This window comes from Notamacropus eugenii, chromosome 7 (genome assembly GCF_028372415.1).
Source record: "Notamacropus eugenii isolate mMacEug1 chromosome 7, mMacEug1.pri_v2, whole genome shotgun sequence".
Taxonomy (NCBI): Eukaryota; Metazoa; Chordata; class Mammalia; order Diprotodontia; family Macropodidae; genus Notamacropus; species Notamacropus eugenii.
The window spans coordinates 13,956,757-13,975,073 of record NC_092878.1 but is presented as its reverse complement, the minus strand read 5'-3'; the positions used below and the strand labels follow the sequence as shown (position 1 = coordinate 13,975,073).

The window sequence follows — 18,317 nt, the reverse complement described above, 5'->3', positions numbered from 1 at the left end:
TTGTCAAAGAGCATCAATGACTCCCAAGGGAATATAATGGTAACACCAAGGGAGTATAATAATAATGTGAGTTGTTCCACAGATGGACAACTCACTCAATCCACCAGCCAAGTGATATCATCATTTTCTTTCTATTCCATACCTGACAGAACTTGACTATCAAAAGATTATGGGTAGCTAAGGGGTGGATAGAGTACTGGACCTCGAGTCAAGAAGACTAAATCTTCATGAGTTCAGTGTGGCCTCAGACACTTACTAGCTGTGTGACCTTGGGTAAGTCACTTAACTCTGTTTGCCTCAGTTTCCTCATTTGTAAAATGAGCTGGAGAAGAAAATGGCAAACCATTCCAGTATCTCCACCAAGAAAATCCCAAATGGGGTCACAAGGGACACTAGTGATAAGACCACACAAAAACAACCTATCAAAAGACTACAGAATCCAATCTGGCTACCAGAGAACACTCTGCCTCCAAAAGTTGAGGTTCCGTCCCATCCCCCAGGACCACAGTCCCCAACTCCAAGCTGTGCTCTGAGCAGTTTAAAAGCCACACTAGGTCAGATTCAGAATTTAACTAGGGGATAATATGTAATATTGATTTTAAAAATTCCAAAAAAGATAAAAATCTATGACTCTAGAGTCTACACTTCACATCCAAAATCATCTCTTACAGCCAAAAAAACTTACTTCCAACCCTGAATCAGTCAGTAAGCATTTATTAAGTGCTTACTATATACCAGGCTCTCTGCTAAGCACTAGGAACACCAAAAAGGCCCCCCCCAAAAAACAGTCTTTGCTCTCAAGAAGCTCACAATCTAATGGAAGAGACAGCTTGCAAATGATCTATTCAGGAAATTGGCAGTAAGATGAAGAAGGACTGGGGAAGGCTTTGGTAGTGAGAATAAGTTTTATTGCTTTAATAAGAGAGTAGAAATAAGTTTGTCACCTTAGCACCACTAATTCCATTTTGTTTTAAGTCTCAATTTTATGACTGAGTTGCTTAGAGTAAGTTGTTCTTCTATAAATTATTTTTCAATAAGATAAGCACTTGTGTGATATCACATGTTAAATGTTCTTAAACAACTGTTAAACACAGGTGGACTCTCCAAAAGGACAGACAACCAAGAGAAAAATCTTATAAACAACTTGCCCCTCTCTTGGGCTAGCTGGCACGGTGGATAGACTACTGGGCCTGGAGCCAGGAATCTTGGTGAGTTCAAATCTGATCTCAGATACTTTTACTAGCTGTGTGATCCTGAGCAAGTCAAGTAACTTATCTCATTTTCCTCAACTGTAAAAAGGGGACCTACCTCCCACGGTAGTTGTGATGATCAAATGAGATACAATTTGTAGTTTAGCCAATTTCTGGCACGTAGTATTCTCTGGTCTCCCAATCAGTCAGTTTTGTTCTGATCTCACCTTTTTCCTTCATAATCTTGATTCTATGATAAATCAGTTTAAATGGATGTTGTTCCCAATTCCCCCAGCCTCTTTTCCTATCAAAGTTCATGCCTTACTAAACCTTAATGCTAGGCTGACCATGGACCCGCCTCATCTGCTTTCTCAATTTTGACTCAAGCTGTTAAATGCTTATAGAGAAAGTCAGTCAATACACATTTATTAAGAGTCTACTGTGTGCCAGACGCTGTTGGGATACAAAGAAAGGCAAAAAATAGACTTTAACCTCAAGGAACTTACAATATAATTTGGGAAAACAGTATACAAAAGGTAGCAGGAAGGGGGATAAACTAAAAAGGTTTGTGGAATGAGGGATGAGAGAGAAGTCAAGAGGAGGTCAGCTGGGTAGGAAATGAAGAGACAGCCATTCTAAGCGCCCTCATTAAATGGTGGTTCTGGGAGGAGCTCTCTACCTCTCATTCAGGGGGTATTGATGAGGTGAGAGTTGCAGGGAAGGTGTGACCTGTTAAAATGAAGATGTTCCTTGGGCATGATGGAGAAATCCAAAGGTGTGTAGTTGGATGCTAAATGAATACAATAGAACTTTATTTTAAAATGTAAAAACCATTCATAGGTCTCAGGTGGGACAGTCTTGCCCTAGACAGAGTTTAAAAAAAAACCACAGCAACTGGGGACCTTGAACCACAGAGCTTTTGGATGATTATGGGGGGGCTGTTGCAAATAGGCTAAGGTCTATTTACAGACATGAAAATCTGGAAAATGTACTGCATGATTATTGGAAGTTAAGGCAAAGTCTCTTACCCAGAAGACTTAGCCCTGAACCAAAAAGAGTTATTGAAAGCAAAGTATAAACCTCTACTCTCTTACCAATTGTCTGGGAGACAGAGCTACTTAAGAGATGAGTTCTAGAGGCTTCTGTCAGTTCTAAGTTATAGGTCTCTGACCTTCCTAAAAGTATACAATAATATCCCAATTAATGAACAGGCCTAAGCCTGAAGCTGGAGGTAATGGAAGCTACACCTTGCCCACTGAGGATAGAGTTCAGCTGAACAACCTATCCTGCATAGATACCACATCCAATGGTCAGCATTGAGAGGACTTTTTGAAAAATATTAATGGATCTTGGAGTTCCAGAGCTGTGAATTACCTCGAACATATTTGTTCCTTACACATGTGGCTCATTATGATTGTACTTCAAATTTGTGCTTATTTTCCCTATCAAAATAATGAATATTTATGAAAGAGTACACCCTAGGTATACAGGAACAGGGGGAAAGGGAATTTGTAAATATTTTTTCTTACTATGTATTGTAGTCAGGCTCTAACACCAGCACCTCAGGATGAGCCACTCACAAGTCACTTAACATCTAAAGAGGTTTACTCTTCCCTAATATAGCTTGTCTGGATACAGCCTCCTTCATCTCCATCTGGAAAGGTCTGGTCAGTAGGTCATCAGAGTATGACAACTTATGTGGTCTTAGACAGTGAGATAACTACATGTGGCTGGAACCTTATAAGCATCCACACCAGAAATCTGAGTCAGGAAAATGTGAACCATCAGAAAATCTGCATCAAGAAAATAAATGCTGGTCCTATCATATTATGTCAGTTGTTTTTCTCTTCTTTCATTTTTTTTTAATCTGAATTTCAACACACACACACACACTCCCCATGAGCATTTTCATATATATAACAGAACACAAAAGAGCCTTGTATATAAAACTGTGAATCTCCATTTCATAATGCTCCCTTTTAAAAGAACATTTAATAAATTCCACATTATTTTCAAAACTGTCCTGTTCATCTTTCTTCTGAACTTCCTTCTGCTTTATTCTGGGCATTAAAAAAAATGCAAGTTGCTACCCTTCTAACAGAGAGGCGATGGACTCAAGGTACAGAATGAGACACATTTTTGAACATGGTGAATGTAAGAATTTATTGTACTTGACTATATGTGTGTATACAAATAAAACGTTACAAAGGTTTATTTTTGGTTTTGCTTTTTTTTCAATGATAGGAAGAGGTAGAAGGGAGACAAAATATATTTTTGTTCATAGAAAATTGAATTTAAAAAGAAATACAAGTTGAAGTATCAAAGGATAAAACGGAAGAAATACCAAATGGTAAATTAAATTGGATATGAAATGCATTAAAGGATGTAAAGGGTGAATTTAATCCAGTTTTTAAAAAAAACGAAGGTGGAACAACTAAGGAAATAACATTTGTGATATTCCAAAATTACAGTGACATTAAATGACTTTCAAAACAACAATGGTATTGACAATAATAACTAGCATTTACATTACATAATACATATATAATTACATTTTATCCTCACAAAAACCCTGGAAGGTAGGTGCTATTATTATACCCATTTTACAGATGAGGAAACTGAAGCAGATAGGTTAAGTGATTTCCCCCAGAGTCACACGTAACAGAATAGAGGAAACTGAACAGAGATCAAAAATAATAAAAATTAATTTGAAAAATGGGCCCAAGCTGTAATAGAAATGAAAAAGCAATTAATGCAGAATAAAATAACAGATTTGGAAGAAAAGCAAGAAGTACAAACATAAGAAAAATTGGGATTTTCAGTGTCTAGGGAGACACTGAAAAATGTTTTAAAAGTTAGATACTATATTTAAAGGAAAAAAACTTTCAGAATGACAAGATCAGGCATTTCTCTTTAGAGAGAATATTGACATACGTGAAGAATTCAGTATATGAGGAAGGGAAAGGGAGACAAAATAAATCCCTGTTATATAAAAAAATAAATTTTAATAAGAAAGTTTATATAAAAATATATATGAAGAAATCTAAACTATGATCAATGCCCATAACTGTTGAAGCACAAAAGTACAAAGGCAAAAGTTCTCCAAGTATCAAGAAAAAATTAGATTACATTTTTTAAAAGTAATTTTTTAGCAATTCTTAACTTGGCAAACGTAAACAAACATGAGTACTTCCATACATCAAGAAGAACAGAAAGAGAAATGTACATGTGAAACCTAGCGTGAGATTATATATTTATAATTTAGAATTAAAGTAACAAATGATTTCAAAGACAATAAAAGAAAGTACTCATACTGAACAAAAATACACAAAAGCATTTCACAAATAGGACTGAAATCCCAAATCATATATCTTGGAAACAAGGTTGTATTTAATGAAGAACATTTTTTAACTATTTCAAAAACAAAACTGGAAGAATTTAAAAGCAAATAATCAATAACTAATGAAACCCCTACAAAGGGCAGAGGAAGAATTCTAAATTAACTGAGTGAAAAATACGTAACAGAAATACTCATGTGCTTTGCCCGTGACTAATTGTAATGACAATCTGGGGAACGCATGTGTAGATATAGACATATACATGTGTGGAGAAAGAGTGGAAAAGAACATGTATCTATAATACACATTCTTTTCAAGTGCCCATGGAATGCTAGCAAAAATTTATCACAAAGGATTAAACTATTGAGAAGTTGTACAAAATTTTTAAGAGGCAAAAACTATGCAAGCTGTATAACAATAAAGACAGATGACAATTCAATAAAATTGGAATTATATTACAACATTAATAAAAGTTATAAAATTATCAAGAATATGGTTTCTAATACCCTTCACCAAGTAAACTCTTTTGTGGATGATTAACATCCCATAAACTATCTTCTTATATAACTAAAGCAACACTGAACCACAACAAAGTGTAACAGAAATAAATCATTAAAATTTTAATTTAAAACAGCAATACTGGTGCAGCTGTGTTTTAACAGGCACACTTATGCACTGCTACTAGAATTGGGAACTTACAAGTTCAGAGGGCAGGATGTGGCAAAAGTTTTAAAAATATAAGCATACCCTCTGAGCCAATGTTTCCCTTATTGGATTATACTATGAAATTGTTTCAACTTATTGTTTCGTAGATTTCCATAGCAAAATTATGTGCAACTGAAAAAAACTGGCAGCAATATCCAACAATGGAGAAATGTTTGAACAAATATATGATGTGATTAAGAAAGACATGTATATGGAATATATCAAGATATTGAAAGAATGCGTTGATATTCATTTATTTAAACATAAGTGATTGTAAAGCGAGTCAGATTAAAAAAATGTTGTTAAACAGTAAGAGTATAACAGATCATCTAATAAAAATAATGAAGATAGTAGAGAGCATCGAAGACTTCTAAGCAAGAGAATAGATACAGTTATGCCTGTGCTTTAGGAAAATGACTTTGGCAGCTGTTTATCAGATGGGTTCGAAAGGGAAGGGATTAGAAAACTGGATCAATTAGAAATCTGTTGCATAGTTTGGGAAAACTGGAATGCTAGCCTGATTTAGGATAGTGGCTTTGTGAGTGGTGAAATGGGGATGAATAGGAAATGTTCTGGGTAGATAGAACAAGACTCTGCAACTGAACGGCTGTGACAGCAGGTCAGTTGGTCAATAAGCATTATTAAGCACCACACGCCAGACGCTGTGCTAAATGCTGGGGATACAAAGGAAAAAAAAGCTATGGTCCTTACTCTCAAGGAATTCACATTCTAATGATGACAGATTACATGTAAAAAAAAATTATACATAGAAGTTATAATCAGTGTAAATGAAAAGTAAACCCAGAAGGGATATATTAGTGTATGTTACCGTTTGGAGGAAGGAGGAGAGGCGGGAGTGGTAATGGAAGGGAAAAGGCCTTCCTAAAGAAAATGAGATTTGAGTTGAGTCTTGAAGGAAGTTGGGGGAGGTAGGAGGTAGATATGAGGACACAGAGAATACTAGACAAGGGGAATGACTAGTGAAATGGCAGTCAGGAGGAGTGTTCTGTGCAAAAAATGGTAAGAAGGTCATTGTTATTGATCCTAGAGTTCATGGAAATATGGACCAGGTTGGGAAGGGTTTTAAAAGCCAAAAAGAGGATTTTACATTTGATCCTGGAGTTAATAGGGAACAACTGGGGTTTACTGACTAGAAAGGATATGCTTTTAGGAAAACCACTTTGGCAGATTAGTGGAAAATGGACTGGAATGGATAAAGAATTAAGGCAAGGAGAACAACCAGAAGGCTGTTACAATAGGGCAGGTGTGAAGTGCCAAGGGTCTGTTCTAGGAAAGCAACTCTATGAGTGGAGAAAGAGGGACGTACTAGAGAAGTGAAGAAATAACAAGACTTGGCAGCAAATTAGACATGTGGGATGAGTGTGTGAGGAGTCAAGGTTGACACCAAAGCTGTGAGTCTAGGTCGGACTGAGAAGACTGTTGCCCTCAAAAGAACTAGAGAAGTTGGGTAGAGGGGAGATCTGGGGGAAAAGATGATGAGTTCTGTTTTGTACATGTTGAATTTAAGATATCTATAGAACATCAGGTTTGACATACTCAATAGGCAATTGATGAGGGAAAATGGAAGAGGGTCAGGGACAGACCATTACTGTATGTGAACTCAGTGAAGGTCTAGCAAAGGAAACTGAGAAGGATCTGTCAGGCTGCAGGAGAACCAGGAGAGAGTCGTGTCATAGAAACCTCAAGAGAATCTAGGAAGAAAAGCTGATCAACAGTTTCAGAAACTAAAGAGTTCAAGACAGTTTCAAGATATATTGAGAAATGACCATTACTTTGGTAATTAAGAAATAATTGGTAACTTTTGAGCAGGAAGCATCAAAGATGACTCCTAGGTTTTAAAGATAAGTGACTGGAAGAATGGTGGTATATCCAATAAAAAAAAATGTGGAATTTGGAAGGTTAATGGAGAAGAAAATGAATTCTCTTTAAGATATGTGGAATCTGAGGTGTCTAAAGGACATCTCAAGAGGCAACTAATATGGGACTAGAATTCCAAAGAGTAATTGAGACTGGCCTTGTACATTTGGAAGTTATCCATATAGAGAAAATAATTTGACCCTTTGTTAACTTATGAGCTTACCGAGAAGGGATAAAAAGGGAAGAGACAGCTTTGGAGGACATCTACATTGAGGGAGAAGAAGACAGATAATGAGCTACCAAAGGAAATTAAGAAGGTGTGATCTGACAAGAGGAGAACCAAAGAGAAGCTAAGAAAGAAAAGGCTATCTAGGACAAAGAGGGGAGGGGACATTTGAACAATGTCAAAAGCTGATAAGAAGTCAGGAAGGATGAGAACTGAGAAAATACTCTTGTAACAGCTTAAGGGGTGTAGAACCTGCAGCCTTGAGGTCATATGTGGTCCTCTAGATCCTCAAGTACAGCCCTTTGACTAAGTCCAAGTTTTACAGAAGAAATCCTTTTATTAAAGAGATTTGTTCCGTGAAGTTTGAATTCAGTCAAAGGGCCACACTTGAGGACATAGAGGGTCACATGTGGCCTCAAGGTCACAGGTTTCCCATTCCTGTATTAGACTAACTTTTGGTGGTGCTTTGGCTTGTGATATGTCTAATTTATATTGTCCTAGAACATAACATAGTTTGGACCAGCACTACAAGAGATAAAACAAATCAAGATTGCCAGATGTGTGGTCTTGGACCTAGAACTTCTGTAACTCACTTGAAGCCACAGCTACACTGAAGGAGCTGTTTTAGAGATTCACTCAAAGGTCCTAGACAAACTTGTACCAGATCAGTGGAATGTGATTAAATACTCTGGGTATGAGTGGTCATCAAAAAAGGTTACAAATATCTTTGGCAAACCCACTGAGTCAACCAAGCTATCATATCTCCCTCCTCCTGGCTTTTCTGGAGGTAATGTTATTGATTTATCACCTGTAGCGTACTCTCCAGTAAGGACACGGACCTGGAACATCAGCCTGGACTTCTGATGGTCTTTTCCACAATACTGGGAGGACATATGAGCATCCACGGCAAAGTAGATCCCTTGGCCATACAATCCATCTATAAAAATAAGAACTTGTTACTAGGTCTTGGAACAATATCCCTTGGGATAGGTGAATACAGGTTGTGGTAAGAATAACAACCCAACTCCTATCCCAATGTCATCTAGGAAAATTTTTCCTTAAAAGGTATTGAGATCATCCTCAAAACTTGGTTGGTGTGGGAAATTAAAGGATCAGGTTATTGACATCACGTCCTGGTTGCTGAGTACAAAGCAAACATGAAGAGCTCTTGGCGACCTGAAGCTTGCCTGGTGGATCACAATGGATAACTCAGGCAAGGGACACTTGTTCAGGTGAATCAACTAGAGGTATTCCTCAGTGCCTGTCCTTATTGAACACCCTTTTCTTGCTATGGTTAAGTAAATCTCCTTTGAATGACCTACAAGTATTTCATTTCATTCCATTAACAAACCTAAACTACCAGAGGACAGGTGTAATCAAGTTAGCCCAGAGCTCAGGAAAAATGAGCCTGAATTTCAGCCATTTCAGTAGCATTAAGTGCTACCCTCTCTCAATTGTGGTATACTCACTTTTCCTACAGGTGCTCTTTAGCCCATTTTCAATGATGGATGAGCAGTTCTGTGCTGGTGTTCCATGGAACAGGAACTGCTCATTCTGTACTCCTGGGGGATTCTTTTTCTCCATCCAGTTCCGCTTGTAAATGTAAGAGGTCCAGAGGTATGAGTTTTGAATTCTTTCTATCTAAATAACATCAGAAAGAGAGAACCTGGCCATTACTTAAATGAGATTAACATATTTTTCTAGGTATATTTTGTTTTCATGACACCTACATTTCCAAATGAGACTTAATTGAATGAGCAAGTAATTCCCAGTGTAGACCACTCTAAGTTCCCATTGCTATTTCTAGAGCTGGGAAGTTCTAACACCTCTGATGCTTGTGAAATGAGAGCCTGGGAATGGGAGGTTAGATTTCACATTGTCCTTTTCTCTAACTTTTGGTTTTTTCTCACATGAATATGGTGTAGTGGAAACAGCAGGCATTGGACTGGAAGTCGGAAGACCCGGGTTCTAAACTTGGCTCTATTAGCTATGTGATGCTCATCAAGTTGCTTCTTCTCTCAGAGCCTCAGTTTCCCCACTTGTAAAATAAAGTGTTTAGATTAGATGATGCCTAAGACCCTTTCCAGCTACAGTCTAAACCCAGATATACTGTCTTAAAGATTACTCAAAACTAGCTAAGCAGAAAGAAAGTAGTGGAGAAAATAGAGAAGGGAGATAGTAATAAATGTGAAGGAGACAAACAAGAATGTTTAAGGGATAGTGGTCTTTAGAACATGTCTACAAGATTATAATATTGTTATATTCAACAGTGTTTCTTTGTATGTTAGTTAATGAGCACAATCACCTATTCATTAAACATAATTCACCTTAAGGATGGTGTTCCTGCTCATGGAGCACCTGAACCTCCTGGCTACTTTCTGGTACTCTGCCATATTTGATGAGAGCTTCACGATCTTCACTGGACCATCATCCATAGGTTCCCAATGTTGAGGGATGCTCATCTCTATTACAAAAAGTTGGAAGTATCCTTAGAATCTTAAGTGAAATCTGGGAGCTTTCCTATTTCTTACATTGGGATGCTTTATTTTTTTCCTTTTCTAATGCATTTATGTTCTATTTTGTATTGCAGTTATTTGTACATGTAGTCTAACCTTAGCCATATCCACGGGAGGCAGAAAGACTTGGCTGAAGGGACTAATTCCCAGATTCCCAACTCCTACACAAATATTGATCCCAGTTTTAATCCTGAAGGGAAGAGGAAGCAGGAAGCCATCGTAAGCATGAAGACGCAAAACTGATGGCCCTCATGAGACCTCAGGGAGGACCCATTGGGAGCAACTGCCAAGAGGAACTATTCTAAGCAGCCAGGGACTGAACCAGAATGAATGGCTGTGACAATCCTGCAGGGTGATAAAGGAGAAAGACTGACATTCTCTTCTTTCTTCTCTTTCCCACCGTCCAGGAGGGGTGCCAAGTGTATGATGGGTTACTAACTCACTTCACCCCTACCAGGCTATTTGAAAGACTGGAGAAGCAGGGAACAAGGGGAAGGACTCAGGAAACTCTAGTCTTTTTCCTGAATGTTCACTTTTATTTCTAAGCTGTTAAATGTGATTAAAAAAAATAAACTTGGTCAATAAACACTGAAGTTGCTTATTGTATTTTACTTAATATTCAGACATAGATAAGACCAAAAAGAAATTTCCCCTTTCCTAGATAAACATCTGGTTTAATTGAACTGAACCTGGAGACTGGAACTGAAAAGGAAGATAAGGAGAACGACTGGTATTAGACTTTCACAAACCCTTATAATAGTATCCAAGACCATTTGTTACTGTTCAGTCATTTCAGTGTGTCTGACTCTGTGACCCCATTTGGGGTTTCCCTGGCAAAGCCACTGGAGTGATTTGCCATATCCTTCCTTCCTTTTATAGATGAGAGACTCAGGCAAACAAGGTTAAGTGACTTGCCCACACAGGGTCACACAGCTAGTAAGCATCTGAGGTCAGATTTGAACTCAGGAAGATGAGTCTTCCTGACTTCAGTCCTGACGTTCTATCCACTGTATCATCTAGCTGCCCAAATCCAAGACTAAGGTACTGTAAAATTGGCTTTTTGTTTTATTGTTAGCTTGGGTTTTTTTGGTTTTTTTTTTTGCTTTGGTTTTTGTTTGCGAGCATGGGGCAGGAAGGAAGCAACAAGCCAGGAGCAGCGTATGATTGAAAAATATAAGTCACCTTTTCAGGGACTTTCCTATCATACTTCAAAACCACTAACATCTAAGAAGGAAAAGAGCATCGAATGCTCATGTGCCTTGGACTAGCTCAATCATTAGCTAGCTCAGCTAGCTAATAACCACATTATCAGGGCCTATCCTTGCTCACCAGGGGCCCTTGGTGTATATGTATATACATTTCCATACTTGAATATGCTAATCACAATTTCCTCAGCACCTAGCAACTGCAATCTACAAGTATTGGGTGCCTAATAGATGTCTGTTGAATTAAATATTCAGAATTTTCTAGAAATGGGCAGCAGCCTTTTTGCTCCCAGGATCCCCGGAGAGAACGTTTTGTCATTGGAGCTACTAAAGAAGGGAATGATATCAATGTACAGGATAGTTCATCCTCACATTTGACTTCAAGATATTCATCTGCTTTTCTTTACTACTTAGAAGAGTTTTATTTCCTTCTGAGTTTGGGAAGCAGGTATATATGGTCCTGTACGTAATAAGCACTTAGTAAATGTTGAATTGAGAGGCCACATTTATTTCAGAACGCTTAACAACTTAAAGGCTAGAGTGTTCTTTTCACTGTTCCTTTTTCAGCCAGTTAACTGATTATTGAGAAAGAGTAAGTGAAAAACTCATTAGACACCTTTATTCAGAGTTCTGATAAAAGATTAAGTGGGAGAAAGAGGTAAAAATTATTAAGACAGTCTTTCTGTCTGTTACCAACTAAAGAACAAGAAATATAGAAATCTATGGTATTATAAGTTACAGTTTTACTTAACATTTCAGAGAACATCCTGGGGGTGGTGTTACTTAGGTATTTGAGGGGAAGTGTTCAAATATAATGTATTAGTAAAAATAAAATAGAGGTTAGAACGATTGGCTAAAGTGCCTTTTGGATTATCAATGGAAGTCAAACATTTATGTTTTTCCCATTAACAGCAATTAGGAAACTGACTAGATGGAGCACCCCAGCGAAAAAATAGAGCAGGACAAGGTAGCAACTGCAACTCAAATTTCCAATTTACTAAATTATCCAGGATTCATATTAACAACCTATGTCAATGACTACCCCTCTCACTCTCATTTAAGAGAAATTATTGAGGATGAATCTGGAAATGAGATTAATGAGAGCTTAAAGAAAGGGATAAAGCCAAGTAAACCCTGAGTAAGTGAGAAATGAAAATTAAAGGGAAAGGACAACTCACCCCATATGCAGATTTCTCGCTTTATTTTAAAGACTGTCCCTGTGTCTGGCACCAAACCTTTCCTCTTCTTCAAGTTGACCTGGGCTCTTCTACAATTCAAGATGATTTCCACGCTCTCCTCTTCCTTTCTATATGCTGCTTCCAGCTTTAGATTTGTGGTTTTGTCAAATGGGGAAAGACCTGTGTTCCCAATGTCATAGTGCCACTGAACTACTGATTTCAGGGCTTCTGCTGCTCTATCTGCGTCCTGAGCTTCCTGGATGAGTGTTTGGACAGCAGTGGCAGCTTTCTTCACATCTTTCTGAAAGCCCTGGATCTTTAAGAGATTTCCATGATGATGCAAATTGAGAGGGAAATAGTACCCCTGATCCAAGACCTCTTGAAGACAGTCTTCACTGAAACTGATGATTTTATCACTTTTGAATGTTTCACTGTAAAATCCATTCATAAAGTCCTCAAAAGCTTCCTGAAATTTGGTTAAATTCACCTCCCTACCCAATATCTGAACCAGTCCTAGTGGAGAGTCACCTGAAAACAGAGAAAAAAGATGAATAAAATACCCCAGATTCTTGAAAAGGAAGCAAAAACTGACTCATTCTTACCCATGCTGCCTATGAAGAGCCCAGAATAATGGGATGTATAAGGAAAGGTCAGAAGAACTGAAAATACTTAGTCTGAAAAAGGCTAAATAATTGTCTTCAGTTTCTGAGAATTAGCATATAGAAAATGGAAATAACTATTTTCTAATTTAACTGATATCAGGAAAATTATGAATTGTACCAGAACTCTAGCAAAGGGCTAAGGTTATATACCAGAAACATGTTTGCAAAGGAGAGTTAAAAGACTAAATTCAATAGATTGATCTCTCCCTCTCTCCCCTTCTCTTCATATATTGAGTTTCTAATAGTACTCATAAACATTGCTTAACACTGCTAACGGCAACCCACTTGGCTTGTGGACCCAAGACAAGAGGACTTGTGGAAGTCCCCAAGTTTTAACTGCTATTTAAAAAATTTATATAATATATGATAAATAGAAATGAATGTGGAGGGATGACAAAGTAGGATTTTTTTTTAAGACTGACAAGATAGAACTTCAACTTATTCAGAAACTTATTAACACAAAGAAAATTTTATATATATAGAATTGTTACATGTATGAATTTCCATATACTTATTGGAATAGGCTGAGGAAGTAGGAGACTTCTAATGTCTAAGATCCTTTACAAATCTAACCTACAGTGATAAAAGAAGGCACAGAGCAGTATTCAAAAGTAATGTGTACCATTGCTCTGAAAATGCTCAACAACCACAGGCACTATAGTTTCTTTAGAATGCTGCGTAGTGTCTCCCATGCCACTGTGACAGTAACTGGGAAGAGATACTTTTATCTAAAATGGGATAATGCCTCCAAATTCTCAAGCATCTGGAGAGGAAAGAAAAATCAGCTATTTAGTAGGGATCCCAGAGAACAGGTCAACATCTCTTCACTCTTACCAAGAGTAAAATGTTCATTTCTGTATCTTCTGAGAACCTTCAGGAGCTCATGGACAGAAGTCTAAGAGAAAGAAAGAGTATTAGCAAAACATGACATTCCCCAGAAGACTCTGAGATCTTTCTTTTGACTACTCTATGTGATCCTGAGTTTCAGAAGTTTATAAACTATTCTTCAACTTTTCATGTGCAAAGTTTTTTTTTTTCTAGTCTCAAAAACAAAAGGCTAATTGGACTAAAAGATGAAGAAATCAAGGGAAAGACTTAAGAGAACACCGACATTTGACCAATGATGTAATCTGGTAAGATTGAGATCCTTCCCTTGGAGGGAAGACTAAAAATAAAGATGCAAAATTATTGACTGAATTGCTGATAATCTGTTAAGAGAAATCCTTCAATGCTGCTAACCACTGTGTTTATCCCTGTTTGGTGAGGATTAGTTTGTTCAGAAGTAGTTAGGTTCTGCTTATCCCATACTGGTTTATCTGTAGAGTTCCATATCCCTAGTCTACATAGCATTTTAAAAACATATTCATCCTAACTACCATGACATTCAGAATCGGCCTTCACAATTTTCAAAAGGGTTAGTGATCCCAGATTACTTCACTTGCTACTTTGCTTCCTGGAACCTGAACCAAGATCAAAGCCTAGGGCAGTATCCACTAAATTGGTTTGTAAACTGTCAGTTATCATGGTCAAATATATCTACTTAAATTGTAATTGGAGAAACACTAGAATACTTCCAAACAAGATCAGGGGTAAGGCAAAGGTGTCCAGTGTCTCCTCTAACATTTGATATAGAGCTAAAAATGCTATCTATTGTAATTAGGCAAGAAAAAAAATTAAAGGAATAAACAGATAAAGAGGAAGCAAAATTATCTATGGTGGCATATCTATCTGGCATATATCTATGGTGTATTATCTATTTAAAGAACCTCAATCATTCAAATTTTAAAAATCATTTGAAACAATAGCTTTAGTAAAGTAGCAGGATTTAAAATATACTAAAAATAAATCCCATTGTTAGTCAGCTGAGTATGAGACTCTGTCCTCCTGCCTTGAAATTCTGGACTAGTATGGTAGAACCACTAAATGGCATCTAAGTATGCAAAAAATTACTATGTAGAAGATACCCGCCAATGTTTACTAAAAAGAGTAAAAATAAATGGACCAAAAATTCCACAAGACAGATGGTGGTTAGACATCAGGAAGAATACTTTTATACTGATTATATTTCGGATTAATATAAAATACAAGAGGTGATCCTAATGGACTTTATGAAATGAATAAGCAATGGACATAGATCCATGCATAGAAACTATATTTAAAAATGGGAAAATTCATCCCAAGCACAGATGAGAAAAGTTAAAGAGGAAAAAAGGAAGAATGCAAAAGCCAATGATAGCTAAAATGGGTCAGTGAGGGTTGTTTCACAGTATGTTGTCAAGTGGGACAAGAACTCAAAATCCAGGACATTCTGGCATAAGTAGGACTTGGTCATAGAATCTTAGAGTTAAAAGGAAATTTAGGAACCATCTAGTCTAGGAAGGATTGCTTCCCAATACTTCAAAGTTATTAAACACCAACATTTGTGTAATATTTATTTATATATAGTCATACCTTGTTTTATGGTGCTTCCCTTTACTGTGCTTTGTAGATACTACATTTTGTACAAATTGAAGATCTGTGGCAACCCCACAAGTTTAGCAATGCCATTTTTCCAACAGCATGTGGTCACATCATATCTCTGTGTCACATTTTGGTAATTCTCACAATATTTCAAACTTTTTCATTGTTATTATACCTATTATTGTTACTGATATTTGATGTTACTATTGTACTGCTTTGGGGTGCCATGAACTATGCCCATATAAGATGGGCAAATTTAACCAATAAATGTTGGGTATGTTCGAACTACTCCACTGAGTGACTGTTTTCTCTCTCCCTCTCCTTCAGCCTCCCTATTCCTTGAGATACGACAATTTTGAAATTAGAACAATTAATAACCCTAGAATGGCCTCTAAGTGTTTGAGTAAAAATGAAGAGTCGATGTGACAAATTTCATTGTTATCTTATTTTAAGAAATTGCCAAAACCATCACAACCTTCAGCAATCACCACCCTGATAAGTCAGAGCCACCAACACTGAGGCAAGTCCCTCCACTAGCAAAAAGATTATGAATCACTGATGGCCTGGATTATGGTTCACATTTTTTTTTAGCAATAAAATATTTTCAAATTAAGGTATGTACATATTTTTAGATATAATACTATTGCACACTTAATAGACTAGAGTACAGTATAAGCATAACTTTTATATGCACAGGGAAACCAAAAAATTTATGATTTGCTTTACTGCAATATTTGCTTTATTGCAGTATTTTGGAACCAAACCTGCAATATCTCTGAGATATGCCTGTACATCTTACTAGATTATAAATTCCTTGCGGGAAAGGACCAAATTTTAACTTCCTCCACTGTTCAGCACAGTATTATATTTACTATGTACTTAATAAATGTTTAATGAATGAGTGAACCTCAAAAAGAGCTTAAGCAAGTCTGGGTCCCTACTTTAAAGTCTTCTGAGAATAGAAGAGGCATTATTCCAGTCTTGGAATAAAGGGGGCGGGAAAAGACTCAAGTTCCCTTTCAGTTATGTAATTTTATCAAGAATTGATGACTCTTACCCATTCACTCTCCTCCCTACAGGTTGAGACCTCAGAGAGCAAAGCATTTTTAGTTTCCTCTGGCACTTGCATCTTCACCAAACACTGGAGTTCCTTAGCAAATGTGACAAGAACGGTAGCTCCAGTCCCCAAAAGATATTGTTGTACTCCTCTGTGCCTTATGGGGATGCTTCTCATAGTCAACGAATCTAGATCAGTTTGAACAACAACTTTGGCCTCATTTATATGTCTTCGAAGTCCTCTTAATTTCAAGGTTAAAGTAGAATGGTTAGTCTGAATCCAAACATTCACCTTTAAGTCTCCCCAGTTCATTATCCGAAGTAGGTTTTCTCTGGCTTCAGCCAGCTCAGGTCGGGGGCAAATAACTCTGTCTTCAGTTATTGAATAACTCATCAAATATTCCCTAACAGTGATCTCTGCCTCAACTACTTCAACCCTACTGCCCACTATGATCACTGAAGTCAAGATATCTTCTTGTGATTTGACACCATAAAAAGTGACTTTCTTTTGACTACTTAGTGCTATAAGTAGAGTTTCCCATTCCTGCTCATTGATTGCCCAATGGACAGCTTCCTCTACATCAATCTTCCTTTCATAAACCAGGGTCTTCAGTAATTCTTCTGCTTTTACCAATTCTCCAATGTCAAGGCCCCAAATCATAACTCTATCAGAAGTGTTCAGCACTGCTAAAATATCTCGAGCAAGGAAAAAATTCTCATTAAAGAGTTCTTCCTGAAGGTTGTGGATGAACTGCACTTGAAATGGGGAAAGCAAGATTGGCCAGTCCTTAAAACCACTCAGGAGACTATAAAACTGCCTCTCTATCTCAAGCACATCCTGTCGGGGTCCCTGAAAAGTGATCTTACCCAAAGGATCTTCTTCCAAGGCTATAGTCACTGGAGAGTGAGGAAGAAGGAACAACTTGTTTATTGTGTTTTTGACCACCATATATCTAGGCAGATGGATAATGGGATGTTCCACACACACTAGCTTTTCATTCAAAGTCATTTCCTGAACACATTGTACAAACATCTTCACTTCCTCAGTTGGCCCTACAAAGCAAGGACCTTCATATTCTCGTATGGTTGTAAAAGACTTCATAAGTGATTGTTGCTTCTTCAGAACATTTAGAATATCTGAGTTGGACTCATAGTGAACAGTATATCTTTTCTTATTTTTCTGAAAAGCATCCTCCACAGCTTTTTCCCAGCTAGAAGGATCTAAGTGTTCTCCTTCTGCTATAAATTTAAGAGCTTCCAAAGAGGTACAAGCTTGGAAAACACAGCCTGTCTTCCTTAAATCATCCTCAAACTCTTGGAAAACAGCTGGAGAGTCATTAAGGTACTGGATGAAAGCTCGGTCCTCTTTCTGACAGAAACCGATGGTTTCTAGAAGAAAGAATAGGGTTGAACAACAGGGTTTAATTAAAAATTTTTTCTCAGTCCTTACCCTCCTCATTTATAGTATTTTGCAGATAGGTCAGTGGACTTATTAGGCACAAAGGTAGGTGGCATGGAGGACAGAGGGCTAGATTTAGAACCATAACAAACTTGGTTCAAATCCTGCTTCAGATACCTACTAGTATGTGGTCCTGAGCAAATTGCTTAACTTTTCTCAGCTTCACTGTACTTATTTGCAAAATGGGGATAATCTGAAATGAGATAATATTTGTAAAGCACTTAACAGAGTGCCTGGCATATAGCAGGTCCTTTATAAATACTTATTTCCTTCCCTACTTATCAGGATTCTTGTAAAGATTAAACAATAGGGGTAGAGCACTTTCAAATGCTTTATAAAATACTTTATAAAGCTTTAAAGTCCTACATAAAGTTAATTGTGGTTGTTGTTGTTATTAAGCCCAGGTAGCTGGACTGGATGACCCCTTGTAGTCTATTCCACCTT

At 37.3% G+C, this 18,317-nt stretch overlaps 1 protein-coding gene across 6 annotated transcripts in view; it reads right to left on the bottom strand.

Annotated features, from left to right (window-relative positions):
• Nucleotides 1-3,326: 3,326 nt before the first annotated feature.
• LOC140513377 (uncharacterized) overlaps nt 3,327-18,317 on the bottom strand; it is a 38,589-nt gene continuing 23,598 nt past the window's right edge. For 5 of the 6 annotated variants that reach the window (XM_072623024.1, XM_072623025.1, XM_072623023.1 and 2 more), the window contains 6 exons: nt 16,416-17,803; nt 13,733-13,793; nt 12,237-12,764; nt 9,665-9,801; nt 8,807-8,978; nt 3,327-8,274 (listed from right to left, as the gene is read on the bottom strand). In XM_072623024.1, coding sequence (XP_072479125.1) covers nt 8,003-8,274; nt 8,807-8,978; nt 9,665-9,801; nt 12,237-12,764; nt 13,733-13,793; nt 16,416-17,803 — 2,558 coding nt within the window. In that variant the 3' untranslated portion in view covers nt 3,327-8,002. The remainder of the gene's footprint in view (nt 8,275-8,806; nt 8,979-9,664; nt 9,802-12,236; nt 12,765-13,732; nt 13,794-16,415; nt 17,804-18,317) is intronic. The other variant, XM_072623029.1, reaches the window with a different exon arrangement.